The sequence below is a fragment of the Phyllostomus hastatus genome, unplaced genomic scaffold (assembly GCF_019186645.2).
Source record: "Phyllostomus hastatus isolate PE091 unplaced genomic scaffold, TTU_PhHast_1.1 phas_scaffold_345, whole genome shotgun sequence".
Taxonomy (NCBI): domain Eukaryota; kingdom Metazoa; phylum Chordata; class Mammalia; order Chiroptera; family Phyllostomidae; genus Phyllostomus; species Phyllostomus hastatus.
Genome location: NW_025334024.1, coordinates 230,692 through 257,797, shown reverse-complemented (window position 1 = coordinate 257,797; position 27,106 = coordinate 230,692). Strand labels below are relative to the sequence as shown.

Sequence of the window (27,106 nt, the reverse complement as noted above, 5' to 3'; positions counted from 1 at the left end):
CCTCTCACATGCTCCCAGCTAGGGATCTGGCCCACAACCCAGGAATGTGTCCTGACTGGGAATCAAACCAGTGACCTTTCAGTTTGTGGGATGATGCCCAACCCACTGAGCTACACCAGTCAGGGTTCATTTGTCTCTTGATTTATGGAGTCTTGATTCAGTATCTTCTTTAAAAAAATTTTAAAATGTGATTATTGATTTTAGAGAGAGAAGAAGGGGGAGAGAAAAGAAGGGGCAGAGGGGGAGAGAGAGAAAGAGAGAGAGAGAGAGAGAAAGAAAGAGAGAGAGAGAGAGAGAGAGAGAGAGAGAGAGAGAGAGAGAGAGAGAGAGAGAGAGAGAGAGAGAGGGAGAGAGACATCGATTGGCTGCTTTCCATACGCATCCAAACTAAGGACTGAACCACAACCTAGGTATGTGCCCTGACCAGGAATCGAATCCCCAGCCTTTGGTGTACGGGATGATGTTCCAATGAACTGAGCCACACCAGGCAGGGCTTGATTCAGTATCTTTCAAAGATGTCCCTAATACTGCTCAGACAAGGACATCCTAGAAGGTGCTAGTGTGCACTGAACCCATACCACTTAAGGTCTATACAATGATACTGCTATTTATGTGGCAAAGTGAGATGATGGCCACCTTGAAGCACAAGCCCTCCCTGGGAGGCCAGCCACCCTTTAGAACTGCCTATATTCAGTTCCCATTATCTGCTAGCTGAGGGTACATGAGGGGGATGCCCCTCCCATGAACGAGCCCAGATCTCTGTCAGACTCTGGAGTGTGTCTCTTGGTTTTCTTTGCTGTGCTTTTGCATTGAGCTAAGTTTGACGAGCCCTCTAAGAGCAAGTCAGGGCTTGGGGGTAACAGGGGATGGGGGTCTCAGGTAGAGTCAGTGAGGGTTCCCATCCACAGGGGAATGAGCAGGGGTAGCACACCATGCAATGGCTGTGGGCTGGTGCTAGACAAACTCTAAGACGGATTACATGGGGGAAAAAAACAGGCTCTAAACCAGCTTCTCCAAAACGCAATGTGTGAGTGCATGTAAATGTCCACAGAAACTTTGCAAGAAGCCAGGAAGGACCCACCTCAGGTTGACAGGGGTGCTTATGGAGTGGGAGGCAAGGGCACAGAAAATTCACTTTGTAAAATGATTTTACATCAGTGGACCTATAGGTAACTTGTACTTTTCTCAGAATTCCCTTACCCTCACACACATCCACTGTCCACAAAGCAAAGAGCTGCATAGAGAGCAGACCATGAAGAGCGAGGACAGCCTCGGCTCCTTTCCGGGGTGCTGCAGCCGCTGCTGCAGGCATGGCTGTTACAATTGTGGTGAGTAGGCCCACTGGGCAGCTCTTGTCAGGCCCTGGCTCTTTAACCAGTGCCATAACACAGGGCCACACAACCGCCCTCCTGCCCTCCCACCTGGGGGCCTCACCTCTCGGTAGTCCTTCTTGGGCTCCTCTTGTCTGGAGGTGGCAGACACAGAGGAGAAGCTGGAGGTAGAGGACCCTTGGCTGATGGAGTCCATGGAATGCTGAGGGGGTGGCACAGGGACCTGCAGCAAAGCAGCCTGACAAAAGAGACAGGTGAGGGCCAGCGAGGATGCCCTGGTCATGAATAGGGCCAAGGAGGACAGCCCTGTCCACTTACCTCTGAAGACTGTTGCCTCCTTTCAAAGGACAGATGGTGGGCTTCCATTATAGACAGAATCTAGGAGGACCAAGGAGACAAAGGACCAAATGAGACGGGTCCCCAAAGCTTCATCATCTGTAACACCCCAGTGACTGCCCATCTCCTAGGAAGGCCAGGCAGCTCCGCCACACGCTGGGAGAGACGGAGGAACCAGGGCCTGAACTGGAGGGGCACTTACTCAGGATCACACTGATTAAGTCTGGGCTTCCCTCTGCCACACCATCGCTCCTGCTGCCTGAGGGGAGCAGCTGCTGTTTCCCATGAATGGGCTCAGAGGACAAGAGAAGCCCAGCCACAGAAGGGTCTCAAAGGCTGCCTTGTCCAGCCTTGGGGCTATTTGTCCACAGGGATAAAGTGTGGCCTTTTCATTGGCATCCACGAGCAGGCCAGAGCAGACCCAAGCAGGCAGCTATCTCCTTTCCTCTGCAGACCTCCCTTGGGAAGGGGCCTTTGGTAGAACATACAGGGGCAGAGGAGCCCTCAGCTCCTCCTGGGCATCTCCGGCAGCACCGCCTTGTCCCATTGGCTGTGGCTGCTACAAAGCAGAGACCCTGTGAGTACACAAGAAGTGTGGTTCGGTGCCCCTTGGGGTTAGGAGCAGGGATTTCACCTTCTAAAACTGCTACCGCAGATGTTAAGTGTTCTTGTCACACCCATAAACATAGTAATAAAGATTAGAGGCAACTTTTCAACATGATGGATATATACTTTTAAAATATTTTATTTTATTTATTTAAATATTTTAGTTATTTATTTTTAGAGAAGGGAAGGGAGGGAGGGAGAAAGAGGAAGAGAAATATCAATGTGCAGTTGCCTCTCATGCGCCCCCTACTGGGGACCTGGCCAGCAACCCAGGCAGGTGCACTAGACTGGGAATCAAACTGTCAATCTTTCGCCTGGCGATGACGATGCCCAACCCACTGAGCCACACCTGTCAGGGCAGTGATGGATGTGTTTATAGCTTGCATTGTGGTGATGGTCTCACAGGTGTGTACTTCAGATTCATCAAGTTGTATACAGGTGTACCTCATTTTATTGTTTTTTGCTTTACTACACTTCACAGATGTGTTTCTTCTTTTTTTTTAGATGTTGTGTTTCTTACAAATTGAAGGCGAGACTTTCCACCAGCAAAAAGAGATTGACTCACTTTCTTGCGGTGGTCTGGAACTGAACCTGCAATATCTCCAAGGTATGTCTGTACCTTAAATACGTGCAGTTTTTTAATGTTAATGCCTCAATGAAGTGGTTTCAGAGACTGTGCTACTCCTAGAAGATGGCATGAACAACTGAAAGAACTCCCTAGCAGAGAGTCGGAAACCGTAAAGGGAAGCTGGTGAAACATCAAGAGGCAGGGAGAGGGCCCGTGCAGAGAGAGACAACTGGGGACTTGCATTAAAATGGAGTCGTTTATGGGAGTCACGATCAGTGATGTTCAGACCATCAGCCTGATGCCCTGGGACTTCCCTGCACATGGCTCTATGCTTCCTGCTGGCCAGCTGGCCAAACTCACTGTTCTAAAGGCGCATATGCCTTCAGCCTTTGGGGGGACGCGGTACAGAGAACTGGTCTCTCTAAGCCTCCCACTCCCTACCCACTCATGAAGTCAGCACTTTGTTGCCAAAAACTATAGGTTCCCAGAAATTACTCCCAGGGAAGGATGAGTAGTTCATTAAGAAATCACTTATGAAGGCAATGTTCAACACTGGGCAGATTAGGATAGGGATTTTAGGAGCTGAGGAGGAAGGCACAGGACAGCAGAGCTCTGGCCCTCACTGCCTCCGTGTCCCATTCCCTTTCCCCACTTTCGGTCAGAACTACTGTCCCATGTCCACCCACTGCATTTGCTCACAAACCAACAGCAAGCAGGGGCCGGGCAAACTGCTGGGAGTAGCTCTCAGAACAACACAAGCAAAAATGCAGAATAATATAAATAAGTAAAACCCATTAATAACCAGGTTCCAAATTTGACAGAGAGGGTACAGGCCGAGTTCTGCCCTCTGGTACAAATGCAACTTGTCCAGCATTGCCAAGACCTAATCTGTGGATACTGATTTTTATGTTTTTATTTATTTTTATTTTAAAGACAGGGGAGGGAGGGAAAAAGAGAGGGAGAGAAACATCGGCTGGCTGACTTTATATATACCCCAACTGGGGACTGAACCTGCAACCCAGACATGTGCCCTGACCGGGAACTGAACCAGTGACCTTTTGGTTTGTGGGGTGAGGCCCAACCAATTGAGCCTCACTGGCCAGGGTGACACTGATTTTTTTAAAAGTCACATTCCTTCTCCGAGATTAAAAAAAAACATCTACCTTTGAGTTTAATGCACACTGGAGGGGCGTTTCTTTCAGTCTGTTCTGGATCTCTGTGGATGCTCCATTTTGTAGCAACGTCTCTATGATGCCTTGGTAACCCCAGCGCGCAGCTATGTGTAGGGGAGTGTCTCCTTTCTCGTTACCAATATCAAGTCTGCAGGACTGCACATCATAGTAGACCAAAGCCTTCACACACTGCAAATAAATTGGGAAACGCCACAGTTAACGCACGTGCCGAGCCTCAGGCAATGTCTGGGTGCTCCACAGATCCCAGTTCAATCCAGGCTGCACTGACCACGTGGCTGTGCAGTAGCAGAGAGTTAGAACCCAAGGGTGCCAGGTTACCTGATCAGGACACATCACTTTTCAAAAAGAACTCAACTGTCCATCCATAAGAAACAGCTGAAAGAAATTGTGATGTATCCATGCACAGAAAGGAACTACCATAGCAGGCCAGAGACCACGATCCCCTGAAAGGCCTGGTTGCAGGGTTGGCTCCTGACTTGCAATATTCCTTGGGAGCCTGGATTTGGGGGGTATGTCCACAGTCCCCTACCTGATAAGGGGACTCACTGTGCCTAACCTATTTATATGACAATGTGGTTCATGCTGAACACCTGCTTTCCTCTGGGAGTCTGGGATTTGGTTCATGCCAGGCAGAGGGTGTTTACATGACTGGCCTCCAACATAACGTGGCCAGAGTGCCCCACGAGCTGCCCTGGTGGACCACACTTCACAGGTGTTGGCACAACTCAAGGAACCAAGGGGCAGTCTTAGGAACACTGCCCCAAATGTACAGAACTGGTCACTGTAGCGATTAAAGAAGGGGCTGGATCTGTGTTTACTGACCGAGGGGATTTCCATAGTGGGTTGTTGAATTAGGAAGGCAAGCTGCATACAGAAGTATAGGGTGTGCAGGGGAGGGTGTCATGTTTGCATGCCACCCACCTAACCCAGGCTCAACCCTGTGTGTGTATAAACCTGTCTGTGTTACTAGGAGGAGAACGGTGAGAGGGAATGGTTAGGGAAAATGACACACCATTAAATGTGAAGTGAAAACAGAAATTGTAAAAGTCCTTGAGAGTGCTATAAAAAAGTAAAAGGTAAAGCTGAATGTGAACAAAGGAGAGTCAGATGGTAGCAGATGAATGAGAACAACTTAATTTTATAATAAGATAATGAGCAATGAAGTTTTAGGTTTGTTCCTTCAACATAGCATCTGTAATAAGCTTAAAAATTTTAAATTAAACAAATCACACACCAAATCTTCCAATAATTACCAACATAGAATGCTACACTAAACCACTAGAAAGTCACATCTCTTCACGAGTCGGAAAGGGCAAACACAGCCAGGGGCAGCAGCACCACTTACATCTTCGTGGCCGTGGGTGCAGGCCAGGTGGAGCGGGGTGCTGCCGCTGTTGTCCTGTGCATCGGTGCTGGCCTTGTAGTGCAGCAGCAGCAGCTTCCAGGGGAGGAGAAAGCGGATGAGCCGCAGCGAGGCCACAGGGGCAGGCACACGCTTCCTCGGGAAGCCCGGCCTGCAGTCTCATAAGGGGGAGGCCACTTGTTTCCATTTGCAATCTTATTTACCTACTCTACAGTTAAATGATATCATCACGCTCATCCTTCCTTACAAACAGTTAAGATATTAAAGAAAAAAGTCCACAGCCCCACCTCTCTACCCCTAGATAATCAGGACACTTCGAATCTAGATGTCACAGTTCTGCCCACGGGTGGAGGGGCCTCAGACTCGTGGCCCCTCCTGCGTGGCCACAGCACAGCCACGGTGGGGCAGAGCGGTGCAGCCAGAACGACTGGAAAGCCAGAATGCAGAGTCCGGCTCATCCGTGCACGTGCGTGGGGTGGCCCCGTCGGCCCCTGCTCACCGTCACGCTCTGATAGCCCTTCTGACACGCAAGATGGAGCGGCGTCGACCCATGGTAGTCCGTGGCGTTCACCACGGCGCCTCTGGAAACCAGGAGGTCAATGAGGGATGCCTGTCCTACAGAACAGAAGGACTTCACATGGAGCAGGAAAGAGAAGAGGCTTTTCAAAGCCTAAGTGTGGAGTCAGAGCAATATTCTACCCTCTTATTCCCTGGCACGAGACATGCCAGGGCGCCCTCTTCTGCTTAAGAGAAACCAGAGATAAGGTCAAGTCAGACTCTGCAGGTCCTGGGTACTTCGGGGTAGCTTTTACAGAGGACTTAGCCCCAGTGCACTTTTCAGCAACAGATGGTGGTGGAGAAGAGGCTTAGAGGCCCACAGAAGATTCCATGGTTCATCAGTTCATAAGAAGGAATACTGTGCAGCCATTAAAAAAATGCTGACAGGGAGAAATGTTCTGCAAAAAGCACAGTACAGAACAGAATGGCCCCCACAATATCACATACTTTATGCTTATGCACACAGACGAGGAAATTCCAGATATGTGTAAATCAAAATTATATCTCTGGGGGACAGAAGGGTGGTGGGTGATACTGGAGAAGTTTGTGTTTACTGCTTTGTGTACTTTAAAAGACAGTAAAATAATCTTTTTAAAGTGGGATATCAGAACCCCAATTCTAAGACCACTCTCACATAGCTGGATTCAAGCCTTCCCCCCACCGGAGCACTGGCCCAGAGCAGCAGCAGGTGCCCACACAGTGAGAGTGTGGGTGAGCGCTCTGTCGGCCCCAGAGCAGCACAGGGAGGCCCGCATACCACCTGCTCTTCTTCTGTTCCAGCAAAGTCTCTGGAGATGGACCCATGATGCAGCCTCTTCCACCTCCCAACTCCACTGCACCCGTCAGCCAGGCCTCAGGCCTCTACTGGGCCATCCTTGGCTCCATCTGTTTGCTGTGACACCCACAACAGGCCAGCCCAAGACCACATACCACAAAGGGCAGCTACATGGAGTGGGGTGTGACCCCTGTCATCTCTGGAGAATGGAGTGACAACTGAGGGATCATTCAGCCTCCTGAAGTAGAGAAAAGACACAGAAAAAGACACCCTAGGAATGGCATGGCAAAGCTTCCTCCCGACAAGCTGGCAGTACCAAGGTCTTGGGACTGCAAGAGAGGTCTCAGAGTGTATCCAAGCTGGGCTTTTCCTGTAGTGTCCTAGAGATAACCCAGCCCCTGCTCACAGGGTGGGGAACTGGGCATCTAGTTCTAGCATCCTTCTCCGCCGCCCCACCCTCTAGGCCTTGACACCCAGCAAAAGGGCCTGATGAGGTTAAGGGGAGACCAAAAAGGTTACTGGGGGAAGCTGACGTTCCTCCCATCCTAAGCCCACTAGCTGAGGCTGGGGCAGGCCCTCTATCTGCCTATCCTGGTACTGAGCCCAGTGGCCTGCCAAGGACTTTTATGACCTTTATTCCATCTGATGCTCCAAAAGGCAGAGATGATCGCCCCCACCTTACAGCAGACAAAGCTGAAAGCACTAAGATAAGGGCCTCATTCAAAACAGCATGGGAAAGTGGCAGAAGAGTTCTGCCAGGGCCCTGAGTATCCTGCTTCCTGGCGTACTGAGCTGCCACGGGGAGCCTCTTACCCAGAGACAAGTTTCTCGCAGTCATCGCAGAAGCACAGAGGGTGGCACATCTTTTGGATGGCATCTTTATCTTGGTCTTCTTGGCTCAGAAGTCTTTCCACTTCCTTTTGGTTACCTGAAGCAATGTGCTGGAAAGTGACATCAAAGATACTATCAGTATTAAGAAATTATTTGTTTTTTGAGCTGTGAATTTTTCGAGTGTCCTAGAAGAAAACACTTATGTATGCATGCGTGATGAATTGATTTGCTCTCTGGGATTTGTTTCAAAATAATCAGGATGGATGGGGAGAGTGGGTGGGAAAGGATGAACTAAGATTGGGAGATGGCTATCTGGGGTTTATTCATTCCACCACTGTTCTGTTTTTGCAATAAGCAAATGTAAGAAAGTTCCCAAAATTAAAAAGCAACAACATGACAAAATTCCCAAAGCAGAAGGAGTAGGGAAGCAATACATCCAGAAACTCAGTGTGGATTTTGACACCTCAGTAGAATAGGCCTCAGCCCTGTCCTCTAGTATCTGACAGAGCCTCGGTCTGGTACGGAGGCAACAGCTGCAACTAGCAGGCGACCCCATCACAATCCAGAGGGACAGGGCACACCCCTGTGATTCCTGGAGGTTCCTCCAGGAAGTGAGATGTTCTGGGGAGCAGCAGCACATGTCCCAGGGGGCGCTCTGGGCCTCCACGGAACCCACTCCGTTCCGGGTGGCCTCTTGAGGAGATTCGCCCTCACCCAGGCCTTGCTGACTGCCCGGGAGGGCAGCCTCACAGCAGAAATCTATCTGAGCAGAGCGTGCGTGCGTGCGTGCGTGCGTGCACGTGATGCCATGTGATCAAAGCACCGCTAGGTGGCGTGCTCTTCAACACCTGCAATGCGGGGGCTCCTGGAGCGGAGAAGAGGCCTTGGCACTGCAGGCACCACCAACAAAGCACCCCTGAGCTGGCCTAAGGACAAACTATGTTTTGCCAAATGGATAAGGGAGGACAGTTGGATAGAGGGTTCCATGTGTGAAGGCCCAGGGCCCTTGGTGAGCCGTCCAGAGCTGCTACAGAACAGCACAAGCCTGGGATGAGGACACCTGCCGACCCCTCCTGTGACACCTCGGCATCCCAACCCCCCACTCTGGCGCCAGGTGAACTTCAGTGTTTGACTACTAGACTGCCTGTGGGTTCTGGAGAGATGCTGCACAGTGGGGTGCTCCTCACAGAGACTTACCTTCTGTCCTCCTGCTGTCTTACCTTAAAGAGGCAGTCAATGGTAGTTGAAGTCATCTGAGACAGTAAGCTCATTCTCTGCTTAAGGAATAGCCTGTCACCAAATCCCTCAGACTCCTGCAGGAAAGACCCAGTAACAGTCTGTTTGTCACGTGTGACAAAATGTCAGTGCAGATCCTTCAAAAGAGAGGACCCCAGAACAATCCTTGCCATTCCCCTAGAATGGGGTCAGCAGTGCCTCACTTCCCCTCTCACGGAGCCAGGCAGCTGACCCTCATCAGGCTGGGCAAAGGGCTTTCTCGCTGTCTCACTCTGAGGACCATTTCCCAGAGGGGATCTGGGACAGGGGTGGCAAATGGGCTGTGCGTGCGTGTGGAATGTGCCGTCTCAGAGTATGGGATTTTGCATGCTTGCCCCGTCATCCTGCGGATGGAAACCCGAGCTGTCCTGGCCTCCTCCTCCTCTCAAACATCATTCTACCCTGCGCAGCCTGCTCCCCTGCCATTTAAAAAAAATCCTTGCCCAAGGATGAGTTTATTGATCTTAGAGACACTCTTGGGCTCTATCCCTAGAAAACAAACGATACCAACACATAGCAGTGGCTTCAAACATCCCTAGAGGGAACTACACTTCTGAGAAGAAAGCCATCGGCAGCTCAGGCAGAGGCAACACTGAAGACGGACTTCTGACATGGGCATCACAAGGGACAAGGAAGCCACAATACCTGCTCTGTCAACAAGGTGAAGAGCATCTCTCAGGCCTGACCTACTTAAGACCTAAGGGATGGGCTTCTTAGCAAGCCATGAGGATGACACACACCTTGTCTCATTATCTGATGGGACCAACCACCTCCCATCTAGAAAGGCCCAGAATGCTCCGAAGGACCAGGAGACAAAGGCACCCAGATGCAGGGGTACTAGAAAAGCAACTAAGGGCACTGGTATCACTTCGAGATTCAAAAAGGCCCTTCTAAATATTTCAATTGATTCTCATAACAACCTAGGAAGGGGTGAAATATACCACATTCTCCCCAGTGTACACAGGAAAATGCACAGAGGCTTAGAGAAGCAAACAGACTTGCCCGACTGCAAACAGAAGTGCTGGACTCAAATTAACACCAGAACAAGAGAGGCCTCTCCTCCAACACTACCCCAGTCCCACTTGGAGTATTTTCTGAAGTCCAAGTAGGTGTGGCAATTCCACTGATACTGTTTGGTCAGCCACCTCCTCACACTCTGGGTAAAGTGTCAGCCTCCCTGCCTACTTGGAAAATAAGAAAACAGGACAGCCATGACATAGTGTGGGGGCAGCACGGGGACAGGAGCAGCTCCAACAGGCGTACACCTCCCTCCCACTGGCAAGGGCACATCCGGCCCCACCAAGGAGCATCAGGCAACCTTCTGCAGGGTGGCAGAGCCAGGAAGAGGGTGTCTTCTCAGACCAATGAGAGGGAAAGAACCAGAAGGGCAGGACCATTACAGAAAACCACTGCAGGCACCATGGGAACAACACATTCCTAGGCTGACTTATTTCACTGAGCATAATACCCTCTGGGTCCACCCATGCTGTTGCAAATAGTAAGATCTCATTGTTTTTTTTTTTTTTATGGCCAAGTAATATTCCATTGTATACATGAACCACAGCTTTTTCAGCCACTCATCTACTGATGAGCATGATACCACAGGTTTTCACTTACATGTGAACCCTAAAGAACAAAATAAAGGAACAAATGAAACTGAAACAGACTTACAGACAGAGACTGGCCTGGTGGTTGCAAGGAGGGCTGGGGGACTGGGCAAAAGAGATGAACGGATTGAGAAGTATAAACTGGTAGTTACAAAAGTCACAGGGACGTAAAGTACAGCACAGGGCATGCAGTCAGTAATATCGTCATAACTGTGCACGGTGACAGCTGGGTACTGGAGATATCGAGGGGAACACTATTTAAGGTTTATGACTGTCTAACCACCATGCCATATACCTGAAACTAATACAAAGTAAAACTGAGAGAAAAATAAAAGATTTAATCATGATCACATAAAAAAAAACCCAAACCCACATTCCTAGAACCTCACACGAGATGATTTTTTAAAAAGATTTTATTTATTTATTTTTAGAGAGGGAAGGGAGGGAGATAGAGAGAGAGAGAAACATCAATGTGCGGTTGCTGGGGGTCATGGCCTGCAACCCAGGCATGTACCCTGACTGGGAATCGAACCTGCGACACTTTGGTTTGCAGTCCGCGCTCAATCCACTGAGCTACGCCAGCCAGGGCACAAGATGATTTTCAAACTAGGAAATCTTACTCCCTTACTGTGAAAGCGAGCAGCAACCAATTCTGTAGATACCTGTGCACTAGAATGCACACACATGTTCATTCCAGAATGTTACTGATTCCCCTACATAAGAAACACCTTTCCCAAGAGTCCCCGCCTGCCACGTCTGCTGAACAGCATCTAATTTCACCTGCAGAGAGCTGGGACATCAAATCAAAACCCTGGACAAGAGCAGAACTTTGTTCTTCACCAGGCACCATGATGCTGCAGGGCGATGTGCCAACAAGTGCAGCATAATTTCAAAATTGGGTTAAAAATACAATTGTATGGCCCAGAAAAAAGGCATAAATAAGTTACTCCCAGCTAGTGAGTTTACAGGAGGCTTTTGTTTTCTTCACTGTAACTTTTTAGATAGCAAATACTGTTTTAAAGCAGTATTAAGTCTTCTAATCAGAAAAATAAAACTTCTCTTGGGGGTAAAACAACATACAATGCTGTATACAATATAATTTCAATTATATAAAGTACATGTAGACAGGAAAGACTGGGAAACACATAAACATGTTGATAAATGGATTCAGAGGAACTGCTTGTACCTGAGCGCACCTGTCTGGACAGGCTGATGTTCTTTGCCAGATGTTCTAACTTACTGTTTTGGGAAATCCTGACATCATATAAAATTAGGGCTGAATAAATGTTCAACCCTCAGGGCCCTTGGCTGTAATATAGAAATCTCTTCAGCTATTAAGGTCAACTTTGTGACTTCTGTGAGTGCTGTCACACTTTGCTGGTTGGGGTGTGGTGAAACAGACCAGTACTGCAATCTTGGTTTAAGATCCCCACAGTTGACATGGAAATATAATTGCCTCCTTTAGTTAAAGCTCACCAACCAACCAAGGAAATAATAATGCCAGTGAGTCCTAAAATTGCACGCAATTATCTAATTTTTTGCCTGTCATGGCCAAAATATCCAAATAAACTCTTTCTAGCTTCCCCTCTCTCCATGGGCTTTTGAGGGTGCTGAGGAGCAATGACGCAGGGTGTTAAAAATGTAAGTTCCAATGAAAACCCACAAACTTTCACAGCCAGCTGGGTACTCAGTGTTCAGTGTGCTGGGCAGCTGTCCAGCCTCAGGGCCCATAAACAGCTGAGGCCCCATTCATAGGTGGCCATTTAAGAATCCCATGCCCCACACCAACCTTAGAACTGTATCAAACATGCCATGACACCCCCAAAAAAGGCTGGGGCAGGAGGGGATCCTACCGGCGGTTTAACCGAGAGGCTTCCTTGCCGGATATATTCAATCGCAGCTTCAACCGAGGTCAGACAGTATCCCAATTCGTCTTTTGTCGAGCTGCTGAATCTGAAGTTTTTGATATAACTCAAATTTGCCATCCTAACAAAAGGGAAAAAAGTTTTATTGCTGTACACAACACTGGCAGAAGCAATGCTGCTGGCTTGGGTGACTGAAGTTGGTTAGCTCCAGGGAACAATGACTGCTGCCCCCTTGCTTTCTATTCAGAGTGTGTGTGCAATTAGGAAAATAAATAAAACTACTTTTATTTTCCTGGAATACGCTATTTTTTTAGAAAGCTGATTCTTGTGACTTGTGGGTTCCTATGGGAAGAAGACAAGTTTGGGGCCTCGCAGCTTCCTGCTTGGCCACTGACTAGCTGTGTGTTCCAGGATGAGAAACGTAAGCTCTCTGGGCCTCAGCTTCCCCACCTGCAAACGGAAGGAAAGCCACACCTGCCTAATAAGGGCGGGGCAGGCACAGCACCTGACTCATGGGAGATGTTCAACTTCCTAGAGCGACACCGAAGCCCTCACAGCACAGTGCTGCCATTTTGAAAACGTATCTTAACAAAAAATATTACCAATTAGGGATCTCTGTTTTCACAAGCAAATATAACAGGACTGACAGCAGATCATCAGCACACACAGTCTCCAGGTTAACTGCAACAGAAAACATGTTCAAAGCCACCATGAGACTTCAATGGGCCAATAATCCTATCGATTCCCCACCACGAAGCAGAGCCCAGTCAGGTTGCACATCAGGGAGAAACTCAACCGCACAACTTCCCTGACGGCATCCTGGTTCAAGGGGAACATGAACGCTCAGCATGCTCAGAACACGTGCGGAGAAAGAAACTCCAAGCAGACCAGCCCTTGCCACCACCCTGGACGGGCAGAACCCAGGGGGGTCAGTGACAGTGGACACACAGTGAAGGTGTGCCCAGAGCCTCGGCCGAAAGCCTCTTTCCTCGGGAGATCATTCTGTTTCACGCACCGTGGAGTCTGATGCTGACAGTGGCTTGACTTCATTTTTTTCACTTTGACATTTTGTTTAAGTAATCCATTCACACTTTTAAAAATTCCAACAGCACCAAAGAGCAAACTGTGACTGTCCGTCCCCTCCCTGTCACCTGGGCATTCTCCCCCCAGATACTGCCGCTGTGTCCCATGTATCTTTCCAGAGATGGCCTGTGAACTCACCACTGGGCACGGGGCTGTGTAGCTGTGCCCCACCTTCCGCAATGCTGCTGAAGGCAACCCATACACTCCTGTTTCTTCCATTTACTATACTTTGAAGAGCATCCCCCATCTGCATACACAAATCTGCCTCCTCACTACTTTTTCTTGGCTTATTCTATTTTACTTTTTATAATGGAAACATTTTAAACATATACAAAATGAGGGCAAACAGTCTAACAAGCCTTTGAGCCCCTACATTTCTATCACCAGCTCGGCCCATTTCTGAGGCTGATGTTCCTTGGCCACCATTTTCTTACCCTAGTTGTAACACGCCTGTCCCCAACCCATCAGAACAGACCCCAGGACGCTCATTCTGGACTCGGGGCTATGTGCTCCTGGAAGACAGCACTGCTCCTTTAACAGATGTTTGCATCTGGATGGATGCTCTCCCATGCCCAGGCTGGCCCTTCCCCAGCACAAACCTCTCTGGCTAGGAGACTGTGTGATGAGCTGCACCACCTTGCGCAAACAAGCCAGCTTCTGTTGCGGGGAGGTACATTTGTTCAGCTGAGCTAGTTCTCTCTTTGCACGAGGTATGTTGAAGCTGTAAAATAATTTGGCAAGTAACAACTTAAGACCACAGTATGAGGGTCCTTCTTCTCTGGCTGAATAACATGCCTCTGATTTACCTTACTTATAACAAACCATAAATAATGAAAAATAAAAATAGGAACTCAGAGGCCATCTGACTTGAGTCAGTGGCAAAACACAGTAGCTTTAAATGTCTCATTCAGGCTGCCCAGGGATATGGCAGCACCATAAAATTAGGGAGAAAGAAATAACCCAAAAATCCTTAGGCCCAGAGTGAAACAGCCCAAAGGGGGAAGAAAAGGAGTTTAAACATGAACACTTCAGATATTTTTTTATCCTCATGAAACCTAAATTAATTCAAAAGGAGGGGCCTCTTTAGCAGGGTTCCCTCAGGTGGGCAGACGAAGAGGAACATCTGCACACCGAGCCCATCTGGAGACCGACTGTGCAAAACCACGGCTCCGTTAGCCCCCTCCCAGCTGGCACATGGGCAGCATGGTGCAGGAGGGTGACAGCTATAAGAACAGTCATCTGCCAATGTCAGCCCCTTATCTTCGGTCACAAGTAACTGCACTCCTCCTTCCTATGAACCAAGTCAAATCGGCCTGTGGCCACAGCTGCAGCCCTGCTTCCACAGGGAACACCGCCCCTGCCTCTGAGGATGCCAAGCTGCTGTGGTGCAAGCCCTTACCTGAACTCGGGTTTCACACCAATATCTTTCTGCTGAAGATCCTGAAGGCTTCTTGTGATTTTGTTAAAGGCTGCATCCTAGCAACAGATTTTAATGAAGCTTCAAATTTCTTAGAAACCACAGAATAGGGCTTCCACCCTGGGTGATGAAGATTTAGAACCTACCTCACTTGCCTCCATGGTCCCCACATATTTAAAGATCAGATCATAAATATCGTGTTGGACGTACATCTGGAAATCAGTGAACCCCAGTTCAGGGTGTGGGGGCAACAAGGAGAGCCCACCGCACCGCCCCCTTCTCTCCCCTCACTGCTCTGGCTCTTACCTCTACTGCCTGCTTCATCAGGTTCATCTGGGCCTCATGCCTGGCAAGCATTTTCTAGAAGACAAGGAAAGCAGTTAAAGAGCTTGGCTTTGCACATGGGCAAACTGCAATTCTCTCTTTTGAAATTCCCACTGCTTACCAGGTGAGAGTCCCTCAGAAGGTGCTGGAGGCATTTGGTGTAGAGAGCATTCACAGAGTCCTGTGCAACAGAGTAGAGAGACAGGTCACTCTTGAAATCCAAAGCCATAGTGCCAAACCCAGGACATGCAATGTGTCCTGGAGTGAATGGAACATTTCACAAAATGTATTTCCTGGGTGACAAATTTAAGTGCTAATGCAAACTTACCAGATCAATTATGTGATTTTTTCGACTTTTTTTTTTAGGTGTATATGCATTAAGAGTAGAAAAAAATTCCTCTTGGGGTTAACACAGATGATAATATTAATTTTTAAAATATTTTATTTATTTATTTTTAGAGAGAGGGGAAGGGAGGGAGAAAGAGAGGAAGAGAAACATCAATGTGAGAGAGAAGCACTGATCAGTTGCCTCTCTTATGTGTTCTGATTGGGTGCCCTGACTTGAGCCCACCATCCAGGCATGTGCCCTGATGAGGAATTAACTGGCAGCCATTTGCTTTGTGGGACGATGACCAATGGAGCCACACCAGACAGGGCCATAATGGTCATTTTTATATTTTCCTGTGATTTTCAAGTTTTCCACAGCGGCTTATGCTACTATCTTTTTTTTTTAACTTTTAAAGATTTTACTTACTTATTTTTAAAGAAAGGGGAAGGGAAGGAGAAAGAGAGGGAGAGAGACATCTATGCACAAGAGAAACACCAATTGGCTGCCTCTTGCACATTCCCAAGCGGGGACCCAGCCTGCAACTAGGCATGTGCCCTGACCAGGAATAGAATGGTGACCCTTCGTTTTGCAGGACGCGCCTATCCCGCTGAGCCACACCAGTCAGGGGGTGGCTTGTGCTACTTCTATGGTTAGACAGAGACATTTCAACAAAACTTCCAACAGTGGAGGAGCAAAACTTCAGAGTAAATGGAGAGGGATCTTGGGGCTCTAAACTGGCTGGAGACCGGGCATGCCTGCAAAGCAAGACACAGCTACTGACTATGTGATGACGAAGGCTCTTCCTTTCACATTCCCTGAATGTTCGCTGGAAAGAGGCAATGTTCTTGTCAAATCTCTCTGTGTGTCTTCCCAAAAACTCTCTCACATCTTCAATGGTTTTCAGGAAAAAGGAATCTGAGGGTGTTGAAGACTCTTCTGAAAAACAGACAGAGGGTCATGCTGCCTGAAGCTTTCACTGTTTCCTAACAGGGGGAGTGCCACAGCCTTGCCCTCTTTCCCCAAGGCCTGGGGTCCCATCTTCCAGGGAGAAGAGGAGGACAACCTATGTTAAGATATTGCCAAAACCTAGCCCAGTTACAGGACAACCCAGGGTCCAGAGAGCCTGGTCCTCTTGGAACCCTTTCCTGGGACCAAACCTGGATAACTTGGGACCATGGGCATGACCTATGAGGCTCTGGTGAAGAAGCCCTGAGTTCTTACAGTAAGAGCCTTAGCATGCATTTGGCATATAGCTGTCTCAATTTCCTGGAGTAACTGAAGAATGATTATTCATTAAAAAGGCACCACAGTGGGGCTTAGTGGATAATAATGCTGTAGGAGCAAGCCCAAAAGCTGAGGCCCAGAGACAAAGTCAGGGCTATGACTTTGCTCAACTCCAGGGGGCAACATCCACACTGAGTCCAAGTGAATACTGCCTCCTGAATTGTGTAACATCCAAACTGCGTAACCAAATGCAGCAGCCCAATCCACCCTTCAGCTCAAGATGACTTTGCAATTAAGTTCTATGGGGGATTATATAAACAATTAGGCAGGTTTCTAGTGGGCTCCTGAGTATTTGATGGGGTGTTTGTAACAGTTATGTCAGGAGGAAGTTCAACAAACACATTTCTCCAAAGCATGAGAAAGGGGTTTTCTCCCAGAATACCTGAACTCTCTCTCTTTTCCAAAGGATGGGCTATACACAGTAGGCTGAAACTTTCTTCCTTCTCATTGTAGAAAGTTTCTTCAAAGAGAATGGGCACTGAGAGAAGACAGGTGAAACCAGCTCCTAATTTAATCCTGTTTCCTTGTATAAAGACATCCTGCAACAAGAGACACATCACTGCATCGCTGGACAGTGGTGACCACTGATCCCTCTAGCCCAGACCCTGATACAGCACTTTACCCAAACTGCCCCTCTTCGCTATTCTTTTATTTTGTTTTTTGATACTAAAATGTTTTTCTTTCCTCTCTGTTCCCCCTGAGTCATGGCTGCATAGAACCTGGATCCTTTTTAAACGCTGCAACAGAAGCAGTGCTAAGCTGTTCCTTAGAGCAACAGGAAACCTGCAACCACAGGAGAGGAGAAGTGAGAGTGCACTCCTGTCTGAACAAGAGACCAAAGTGATCGCTGCTGCATCACACGTGGAGCTGGACAATGCACACCACAGCCACCTTCGTGGCTCACCACTCCAGCCATGGCGGGGTGCCCAGGGAAGACTCGTCCCGAGAAGCCTGACTGCTCTGCTCTCTTTACAGGTCAGGGTGCCCTGAAGGGAACACAAAAACTCACAAGGCACTGGCGACTGTGGTGAGCAGATCCCTAGCAGGAAAACAGTGGCAATCCTCATGAGCCACAGGCTGCTGACCTGCACACCAGCGTCTGGGCCACCCCAGGCCCCATCCCTCCCTCGTCTTCCCCACACAGGGCCCATGAGCCCCGGCTGCAGGGCTGGAGAGGCCACGCTGTACCAACCCTGGTGAGAAGGGTAATGTGGCCCTCTCCCCTGACCACGGGAGACCATGGACAGTCCTGACCAGGAATGCAAACTCCCTCTGTCAGGACCTACCGGTGGCCACTTAAACAAATAAGAAAATGCATATCTCGAAGGTAACATTGACAACGAGATAGACTGACATCACATGCCTCCTGGCAGGAAACACTGAGAAAGATAACACACCCTTCGGGGACATTCTTCCCAAACTATGTAACTGCCAATCTAATCACGAGGGAGCATCTGAGAACCGGCATTGAGGGACAGGCCACAAAGCAAACCAAACATGTCCATGTCATTAAAGACAGGGACAGACTGAGGGACTCGCCCAAATGGAAGAGAACTAAAAAGGTGCTCTGCAACCCTGCACCTGTAAGGACAGTGCCGATGCAGTGAGCACATGCTGGGTGGGAACAGTGCATCAGAGGGCAGCACTCCTTCCATGTTAAACTTCCTGAGTGTGGCCTCTGCCCTGTGGTGGTGCAGGGAGCACAGACTGAATTGTTTTGGAGGAAAGGAACATGGTGTCTGAAACTTTTTCTGAAAAAGTTTCAGAAAAAGTAATAATCATGTGTAAGACAAATAGGGCCAAAATATTAACAGGTGACCAATCTAGGGGAAGGGTATATAAGGGTTCTTTGTACTTTATTGAACTTTCTGTATGGTTGAGATTATTTCAAAGCAAAGTTTTGAAAAAACTAAAAATTCATCCCTAATCTCCAATTTGTGGCCAAGAAACCAATGAGCTTTCAATGTCAGAGGGATGAAACAGCTTACCCTGACAGAATCGCAAGGAGGAGGCATGTCAGTGACAGCCCAGCGTAGTGGCAGGGCCAGGCGGGCCGAGGGGATGAGCCCAGGCCCTCCTTCCTCACTCTCAGGCCACTGCCTGACACTCCCATCTCCTCTCCCCTCAGAGGCAGCGGCCCTCTAACCCCATTCCACAGTGCTGCAGTGCATGTCACAACCATCATTAACACAGATATGAAAGGGTGACAAGCAGGATTCTCTCCTGTCCACCCCACCCGAACACTGCGTGAGCAGCCGTGGCTGACCCACAAAGAAATGAATACCTTTCCATTTAAGGTCTGAAAGTGTTCTTCCACTGGTCTCAAAACATAGGACTCAAACTGACAGGTAGACTGAACACTGCTTGTCAGGCTTCCTTTGCAGGGTACTAAGACCTGGAAAAAAAATTAGGGTGAATACTAGAGAGATGTTTCATTTACAGCTTCAGTAGAACAGGATGTACCAAGAACCATTCCAGCTGGAACTGCTGTGGGGACCCACTGGCAGAGAGAACACCTAGGGTCACTTGCTACAATGGCAGCAGTTGAGGCCAGCTGACTTAATTTGTTGTCATTGTGATGAAGCCCAGGCAGAGGGAGCCAGCCTACGTCCCCTTCCACCTGAGGCCTGCAGACAGGGGCTCGCTCCCGTCCCTCCCCACAGCCAGACAAGTGGCCCACTCAGCCCTCAACAGGCTCAGGAATAATTCCAGGTAAAGAGAGGGTAGTCTGGAAAGCACAGAAAAGTGAAACTAAAAGTCACATAACCCCACCACCTAAATGATACACACTGCACATGAAGACAGTTTCCTTCCTATCTTCTATGTATTTAAAAAAAAAAGATTTTATTTATTTATTGTTAGAGAGAGGGGAAGGGAGGGAGAAAGAGAAGGAGAGAAACATTGATCAGACCCAGACAGGTACCCTGACCAGGAATTGACCTGGAGACCTTTAGGTTTACAAAACAACATTCAACCCACTGAGCCACACCAGTCAGGGCTCTATGCTTGTCTTTAAGCCTAGTTGTGATCATAGTTTGTAACACAAGCTGCAGAAACTCAGTTTCCTATTACAGGCTGTCACCTCCGCCAGAGATGTCTCAGGGGCCAGATTCTCTCTTTGTGGCAGGTGCAATCTGAAATCTGAATTTTTGTTCCAACAGTGGTCACCTCACTAACCAGACACCAGCTTCTCAGTTCAACGCAGCAACAGGAAGGGGCTCAACTCAGCACTGCCTACTGCCCTGGCATGTGCACCTGTGCTTGGCTCAGGGACTCACATTGAAGAGGACTCTCAGACTCCAGTGTCCCTGGAAGGAAGGTGACCAAAGGCAGCTGAGTCCCTCAGAGCCCTGTCTTTTAAAGCTGCCCAGCATGAAGCAGAGGCTCCTGCATTGTTCCCATCATGCAGAAGAGGACTCTGAGGCTCAAAGGAGGGAGGTGACTTGTCCAGGGTCACACGGTCAGTGAGGGGTAGAGCCGTGATTTACACTCCTGCCCCTTCCTATCTTGCTGCCTCCTGGAAGAACAGCCCAGCATCTGCTGAAGCCCTGTGGGTAGCTGTCATCAGGAGCTTCCTCAGGCAGCTTAGAAAGAACAGTGCAGCCTGTCTCCCCACAGACAGACATACCCACTCCCCACAGCAGGAAAGGGAGGCACTTATTCATTGAAGAGCTCAACCCTCCCTAAGAAGTGGCCTTGCCCTGCCTCAGATAATCAAGACTGAATGAGATCAAGATCTAGATGTAACTACCATATTTTTCAGACTATGACTCGCACCCCCCCAGAGGAATAATGGTTGTTAATGCTGCTGTTGAGTTCTGTTTACATTTACATTGGTGAAATATTATGTTATTTATGTTATTAAATATTTTACCACATTTTTTGCTTTAAAAATTTTCCCCCCATTTTCCTCCCCTAAAACTTAGGTGAGTCTTATAGTCTGAAAACTATGGTACCAATATCAGGAAATACAGAGAGCAGAGGACCAGCTAACACACCACCACAGGACTGAAGTTGTCTAAAGTCAGGATGCAGGATAAGTGACCTTTATGAACTGTAAAGAAAGAAAGAAAATGAGAAGAAAAAGTTAAAAAGAAACTTAAGATTGCACATTAACTATGTGCAGTTTGGCTCAAAAAAGTCAGAAGAAAAAGAGAGACCATTCTCTTTCTTTTAATTTAAGAAATTAAATGTAAATAAAAGTAAAACTTAAAGAAAGAAAAGGGAGGCCCCCAGGTATGAGCCTGAACTGAGAAACAACCTCGAGGTGCCTGGGAGGCCTCACTGCAGCAGCCACGAGGGTCGGGGGTGCCTGACGCCAAGCCCAGAGGGGACAAGAGACAGTCCTATGAGAGGAAGGGCCTCTGAGCACCAGGGACTTCTGAGGTGCTTGTGTCAACTCCACCCCAAGAGTGGTCAGGTTCTATCTGCCTGTTTTGAAAGCTGTCTCCTCCTCCCTAACTCACAGAGTGTGACCAGACCCTGTTGCAATGTTTCCTCATTTCCCAACTCACAGCTGGGAGTATAGAAGGTGCCCAATCAGGGTTTGTGGAGTAAATAGAGGGCAGTCCAAGTTTAGGGACCCTGCCTCCCAGCTTTCAGGCAGACAATATGCCCGGAGCATTTCATTGCGAACAAAAACTGGTGGCTGGCTCTTGATGGCTCCATCCATCTCCATCAGAGTCGTGCTGAAGGGTTGGGGGGGGGGGGGGCCGGGGCAAGGCACAGGGCGTTAAGCTCCAAAGGGGCTCAATGGAGGGGGGGTCAAGTGCCTTAGGGGCTCTCATGAGACGGAGCTCCAGGCTACTTCTGGAATAGACATCATGGAGTAGGCCTTAATTTGGGAACCTACTCATTTCAAAGCTTAACAGTAAACCTTTTTAGTATAGCTCCTTCATAAAGAAATTTAAAAAGAACAGTAATTAAAGAGAAGACAATAGAATGAAGGCAAGAATCAGTGTAGTGACCCCCATTCCACGGCTCCCTCCTGACCCCTCCCCAGGCTGAGTTAAGCACTCCATGGGCGCCCGGGCCGACTTCTGTGCTGACACTCGCTCCCCTGCCCTTCACACGACCTGCTTCCGGAACTTCCTGATGGCGCGCTATGTTCCCCACTTATCTGAGTAACCCTGCAGAACCAGCACAGGGCCTGGCACATACCACATACTCAAAAAATGTTTGCTGGCTGGATCTATACTAAATAAATCCTGAGATCGGGAATATGTCCATCAGTGCTGCTAGCTGTCTAGGTATTTCACTCGGAAGTCAGTTCTATGGAGCTTATGACAGGCTGCTAGGTTCCCAGACTGGCTTTCAAAATCCTACCTATCTGTAATTAAAGGACCATTATGAAAGGCCCATACTGAATCTCCTGTTATAATTTTTGCTTTTCCTAGAGTCAAACGGACCCATCCCCAATCTGCCTTGGAAACCCGGAGGACTCTCCAACCCCCCACCCCCACCCCTCATGGACAAGAGGCCCAGGGGTGCAGCAGGCCTGTGAGCTTGCTCAGAAGCGGTCACAGTGCATACTTAGTTGGATGATTGTAAGAAAAGGGGTGGCTATTAGAAGCAGCGTGTGTGTCTCACAGGCCTGTCCCCGGAAACAGGGAACATGAGGAAAAGAGCTTCCACTGCCTGGAACAAAGAGCAAGATGATGGCAGGAGAAGCCTGCCTGGACATGGAGGCATCCCTGTGAAAGGAAGGCTTGCACAGAAGTAAGACTTGAGGAGGGGCTACAGCGGGTTGGGGAAGCAGCCAAGCTGCCCCCTCAGCTGCCATATACACTTTGCTGAGCACGAGGTGGCCCGCCAGCTGGGCTTACAGGGAGAGGTATGAGGGGCAGTTACCTGTAGGGGACACATGTGTTTAAAAGTGGGGATTTCACATTTTTTTAGAGCCCAATACAGGTCTCATCCCCAGGGTCAATTCAAGGGCAGCCAGATTTGGCTCAGTGGCCAAGTCCCATGGAAAGAAATTTAGTATTCACCAGCTGAGGCCACGTGGACCCTTTAGAGGTGGCAGAAAGGCTGAGTGCTCTTCTAAAGGTAACTGGAATATTCCACTTTTTCATTCAACCAACAGACATGGATGGAGCACTGTTATGAACTAGACAGGGACGAGCCAGGGTTCCGGTCACATGGCCGATGTGGGCAGGAGCTAGCAGACAGTATCTGACAGGCCGGAGCAGGACAGCTCCAGCCTGCCCCTGACCAGTGTGCACCCCAAGCAGCTCCTTATGGGTCTCACGTCTTTCAGGAGGGGCTGAGTCAGCGGCCCAGGGAACCACTGGGAACCCGGGGCGGCAGAGTTTAAAAAGACTCTCCAATTCCTCAGTGTACCTGAGAGGAAAGTGACCAAGAGGCCAAAGTTCCTATTTAAAATTCCCCTTTTGCTGATGTGAGCTCAAGTGTGACTCTATTACTTGCAGCTAGAAAAGTACCTACTGGGTGACAAGGAACTGGACTAGTGCTGGCCACACAGAGGTGAGCAAGACAGGTCCCACAGAGCTTACTGAGAAATAACAGCATTCTGCAGTGAGGCATTTTTAAAAAGCATGAGAAAGTCACATATGTTATCTAGACAGTATCTAAAAAATATCCTAGAACAAAGATGGAAGGAAATATTTCCCAAATTAGGTCAAGTCCCCCCAGTTAACATGACTGCTTTGCATCCTGTACTTTTTCTCTGTGACACTCGCCACAACTATAATTCATATATATTTGCCCATATATTTTGCTGAATCCTCAGCATTAAACATTAGCCTTGCCTAGAGTAGCATTTTTTTTTATTGTAAAGATTTTATTTATTTATTTTTAGAGAGGGGAAGGCAGGGAGAAAGAGAGGGAGAGAAATGTCAGTGTGTGGTTGCCTCTTGTGTGCCTCCTACTGGGAACCAGGCCCACAACCCAGGCATGTGCCCTGACTGGGAATCAAACTTTTGGTTCACTGGCTGGTGCTCAATCCACTGAGCCACACCAGCCAGGGCTAGAGTAGCATTTAATAAATAGTATGAAATAATAGATAACAATGAATATCTTCAGTGAGCCTTTATGAGATTTTAATTTTCTTCTTAGGCAACATTCATCTTCTCCAATTGTTTTTATAATGAACTTTATGACTTCTAAAATCCAGGGTAAAAAAGTTCTGGGAAAAATGTATGCAACACAAAACCAATCATAAAGCTCAGAAGGCGACTGGAATATTCTACTTTTTCATTCAACCAACACACATGGATGGAGCACTGTTATGAACTAGACAGGGATGAGCCAGGGTTCCAGTCGCAGGGCCGATGTGGGCAGGAGCTAGCAGACAGTATCTGACAGGCCGGAGCAGGACAGCTCCAGCTTCTTTCAGGCTTCTGATGGCATAGGTAAGGACTTGGTGAGATGAAAGTCAGTTCTAATTTTCCAGAGAGGCCGTTGAGAACCTGACATCATTGGGCTAAACTGACTTCTCTTTGGTTCAAATTTGGGGCCTCCTGACACACCTGAGTAAAGTCACACCCGTGGCAAGAAAAGCAAGAACACAGTAAGAGAAGAGGAAGGCACACAGAAAAAAGGCAGAAGACTCCTCGAGCAGAGGCCGGCACGGAGGCGCTCACGTGTCCTGATGTGTTGTGGGAGACAACCTCAGAACCGGACAGGCCCGTCGTGTAGGGCTGCCTTCTGGCCAGGCAGCACCGGCCCCACCTGTGGGCTGCTGTTTCTCTCGCACACTTCCCTCATTCCTGTTACCCGGCTGCTCAGGAAGGCTTCTGAGGTTGTGGCCTCTATTATAAAAGTTCTTTCGCCATAGTTCTCTCCCTTAGGACATGTCTTTGAAGTGACATGTGAATGTTCTCTTATTGTACAGGAGTGAGCACCCACCTGACACACCAGGACTTGTGAGGCTCTGAGGAGGAATCTGGTTTCTGCCCTCAGAAGCCCTCGTGGTCAACACAGAAACAAAAGAAACAGGTGAACACGGTGAGACCTGTGTCAACACGGGCTGAGGGTTCAGAGAGGAGTATACCCTGGGCTGGCCCTTATTCACACACCACACACGGTCTGGGGCTTGCTGCATGGAGCGGGTTTGGAGCTGACTCCCTCCAAATTTAACCAAGGATTACTGTATTTCTGGCCGTGGCAGCACTGCGTGGTCCACACCTAGTGGCAAGGATAACCCTCAGGACTGATGCACTTACCACGCCATGGATCTGGGCCGCCTTGCTGCACAAGTCAGGACGCCACTTTTGGAGAGCCAGATAGAAAGGATTTTTCTGAAGATCTTCATCATAAAGAGCCATATGGACTTCAGATGGGGCAAAGTGAGGCTCCTGGGACAAGGGAGGAAAAAGGCAGCGAATGACCACTTTCAGATTTATATAACACATGCAAGTCTCGATCTGGCAATTTCTAAAGACCCTCCCCTCTACAGACCTCGCCTCCAGCAGGAAATATCTAAGATAGCCCATCAATTCTAGAATGACTGTATTTTTACTGGTTAAATGTGTAAATTATGTTCAGAAAATGACTCCAGGGCAATGCAAATGTAAAAATGACTTTTTAGAACATCCTACATGACAAAAATGATGACACTTTAAAGAATTTAAAGTATTTTTAATGAAATATTTGAAGCATATAGAAAAGTAAAAATCATGTAAACTACCACCCAGAATTACCAACTCTTAACACCTTTACCACGTTTGCTTCAGATTTTCTTTTTCTTTTTTTTAAATGTGTTTATTGATTTTAGAGAGAGAGGATGGGAGAAACATTGACTGGCTGCTTTCCCCAAGTGCCCCAACCAGGGATCAAAACCCACAGCCCAGGCACATGCCCTGACTGGGAACTGAACCTCCAACTTTTTTTTTAATACTCACCCCAAGGACTTTTTTTTTATTACTCACCTTCAGGACATTTTTTTCCCATTGCTTTTAGGGAGAGTGGAAGGAAGAGAGGAAAGTACAGAGAGAAACATCGATGTAAGAGAGATTCGATTGGTTGCCTCCTGTGTGCACCTGGAGCAGGGACCAGCGCCCAAACTGGGGACCGTATGCATCCTTGGGCTTTGGGACATTGCTCCCACTGAGCCACAAAGGCTAAGGCGAACCCCCAACTATTTGGTGTACAGGATGACACTCCAACCCAGCCACACCAGCCAGGGTGCCTCAGATTTTCTTTTAAAAAAGACATCAGAGTAGATTGGAACTCCCGTTGAACCTGCCCTGATCCCATTTCTCCTCCCTTTCCAGAGGCAACCATGATCCTGGAGTTGCAGTATATCCTTCTTGCTCTCATTACTATTTCTTTAATACTTATGTATTCATAAATAATCTTTTATGTGGTTCAAAATCTACATAAATTGTATCACACTATAAGTATGTGGAAGTATGTTGATTTTCAATCAACATTGTGTTTGCAAGTCCTATTCATGCTGATCCATATAGCTCTCATTCATCCACTGACTTCTGTAAACATGACACAATTTATCTAATATTGTACATTTAAGCTGCTTCCATATTTCCAGTATTACACACCGTGCTGGAATGAACACTCTATACTGGAGCACGTATCTAGGAATGTCCCTAGGAGGCACTGCCTGGTGCATCCACCTGCTGACAGATGCTGGCAATGCTGGGTTGCCTTCTACCTCCTTGGAAAGCACACAAGCACCCCGCTGCCTCGAACTGCATTCTAGTCAACACTTCTTAGTGTTGTCGCATTGTCTTGTTTCTATCAGTCTGTGGATACACATAGTATCTCACTGTTTTTATATTTTCATTTCTCTAATGAAGTGGAACATCATTTCATGTTCTATAAATTACCTCATCGTGTCTTTTGCCCATTTTTCTAATGCATTGTTAGCTTTTTTCTCATGGTTTTAGTTCTTTATATATCTGGTTACTAAAAGATGTTGCAAATATATTTTCCCAGCCTGCAACTTATCTTTCCATTTTTTCAATGGGTGTTTTCAGAAACTGAAGTGTCTGATTTTAATGTAGTTGAACTTGCCAAACTTTGCCTTAATGGTAAGGACTATTTGGATTTTAGGGGATCCTATGATTTGTGAAGTGACTTAACCATTCTCCCAATGAGACAGTGGTATCTACTTCCCTACCCTTTGAATCTTAGCCTGCCCGTGATTTGCTCTAACCAACCGACAGACAGTACTGATGCTCTAACTTTTTAAAAAAATTTACTCTCCATTGTACTTTATTCCATCACCATTTAGTTCCCTTATGCCCTCCTCCCCCTAGCAATCACTGTTGTCCATGTCCATGAGTCCTTTTTCCATTTTGCTCAATCCCTCCACCCCCAACCTCCTTCTACCCAGCTGTCACCCTGTTCTCCATCTATGAGTCTGTCCCCATTTTCCTT

At 48.0% G+C, this 27,106-nt stretch overlaps 1 protein-coding gene across 2 annotated transcripts in view; it reads right to left on the bottom strand.

Annotated features, from left to right (window-relative positions):
• Positions 1 to 27,106, bottom strand: part of ANKRD27 (ankyrin repeat domain 27) — a 57,894-nt gene that overhangs the window by 23,679 nt on the left and 7,109 nt on the right. For both annotated transcript variants that reach the window (XM_045818801.1, XM_045818802.1), the window contains exons 2-20: positions 24,931 to 25,062; positions 19,029 to 19,139; positions 17,127 to 17,283; positions 16,242 to 16,396; positions 15,254 to 15,313; positions 15,115 to 15,168; positions 14,955 to 15,020; positions 14,791 to 14,867; positions 13,991 to 14,112; positions 12,911 to 12,989; positions 12,297 to 12,429; positions 8,782 to 8,874; positions 7,544 to 7,671; positions 6,886 to 6,968; positions 5,897 to 6,012; positions 5,380 to 5,472; positions 4,005 to 4,202; positions 1,650 to 1,709; positions 1,435 to 1,569 (exon numbers count right to left, since the gene is read on the bottom strand). In XM_045818801.1, coding sequence (XP_045674757.1) covers positions 1,435 to 1,569; positions 1,650 to 1,709; positions 4,005 to 4,202; positions 5,380 to 5,472; positions 5,897 to 6,012; positions 6,886 to 6,968; positions 7,544 to 7,671; positions 8,782 to 8,874; positions 12,297 to 12,429; positions 12,911 to 12,989; positions 13,991 to 14,112; positions 14,791 to 14,867; positions 14,955 to 15,020; positions 15,115 to 15,168; positions 15,254 to 15,313; positions 16,242 to 16,396; positions 17,127 to 17,283; positions 19,029 to 19,139; positions 24,931 to 25,032 — 2,022 coding nt within the window. In that variant the 5' untranslated portion in view covers positions 25,033 to 25,062. The remainder of the gene's footprint in view (positions 1 to 1,434; positions 1,570 to 1,649; positions 1,710 to 4,004; positions 4,203 to 5,379; positions 5,473 to 5,896; positions 6,013 to 6,885; positions 6,969 to 7,543; positions 7,672 to 8,781; positions 8,875 to 12,296; positions 12,430 to 12,910; positions 12,990 to 13,990; positions 14,113 to 14,790; positions 14,868 to 14,954; positions 15,021 to 15,114; positions 15,169 to 15,253; positions 15,314 to 16,241; positions 16,397 to 17,126; positions 17,284 to 19,028; positions 19,140 to 24,930; positions 25,063 to 27,106) is intronic.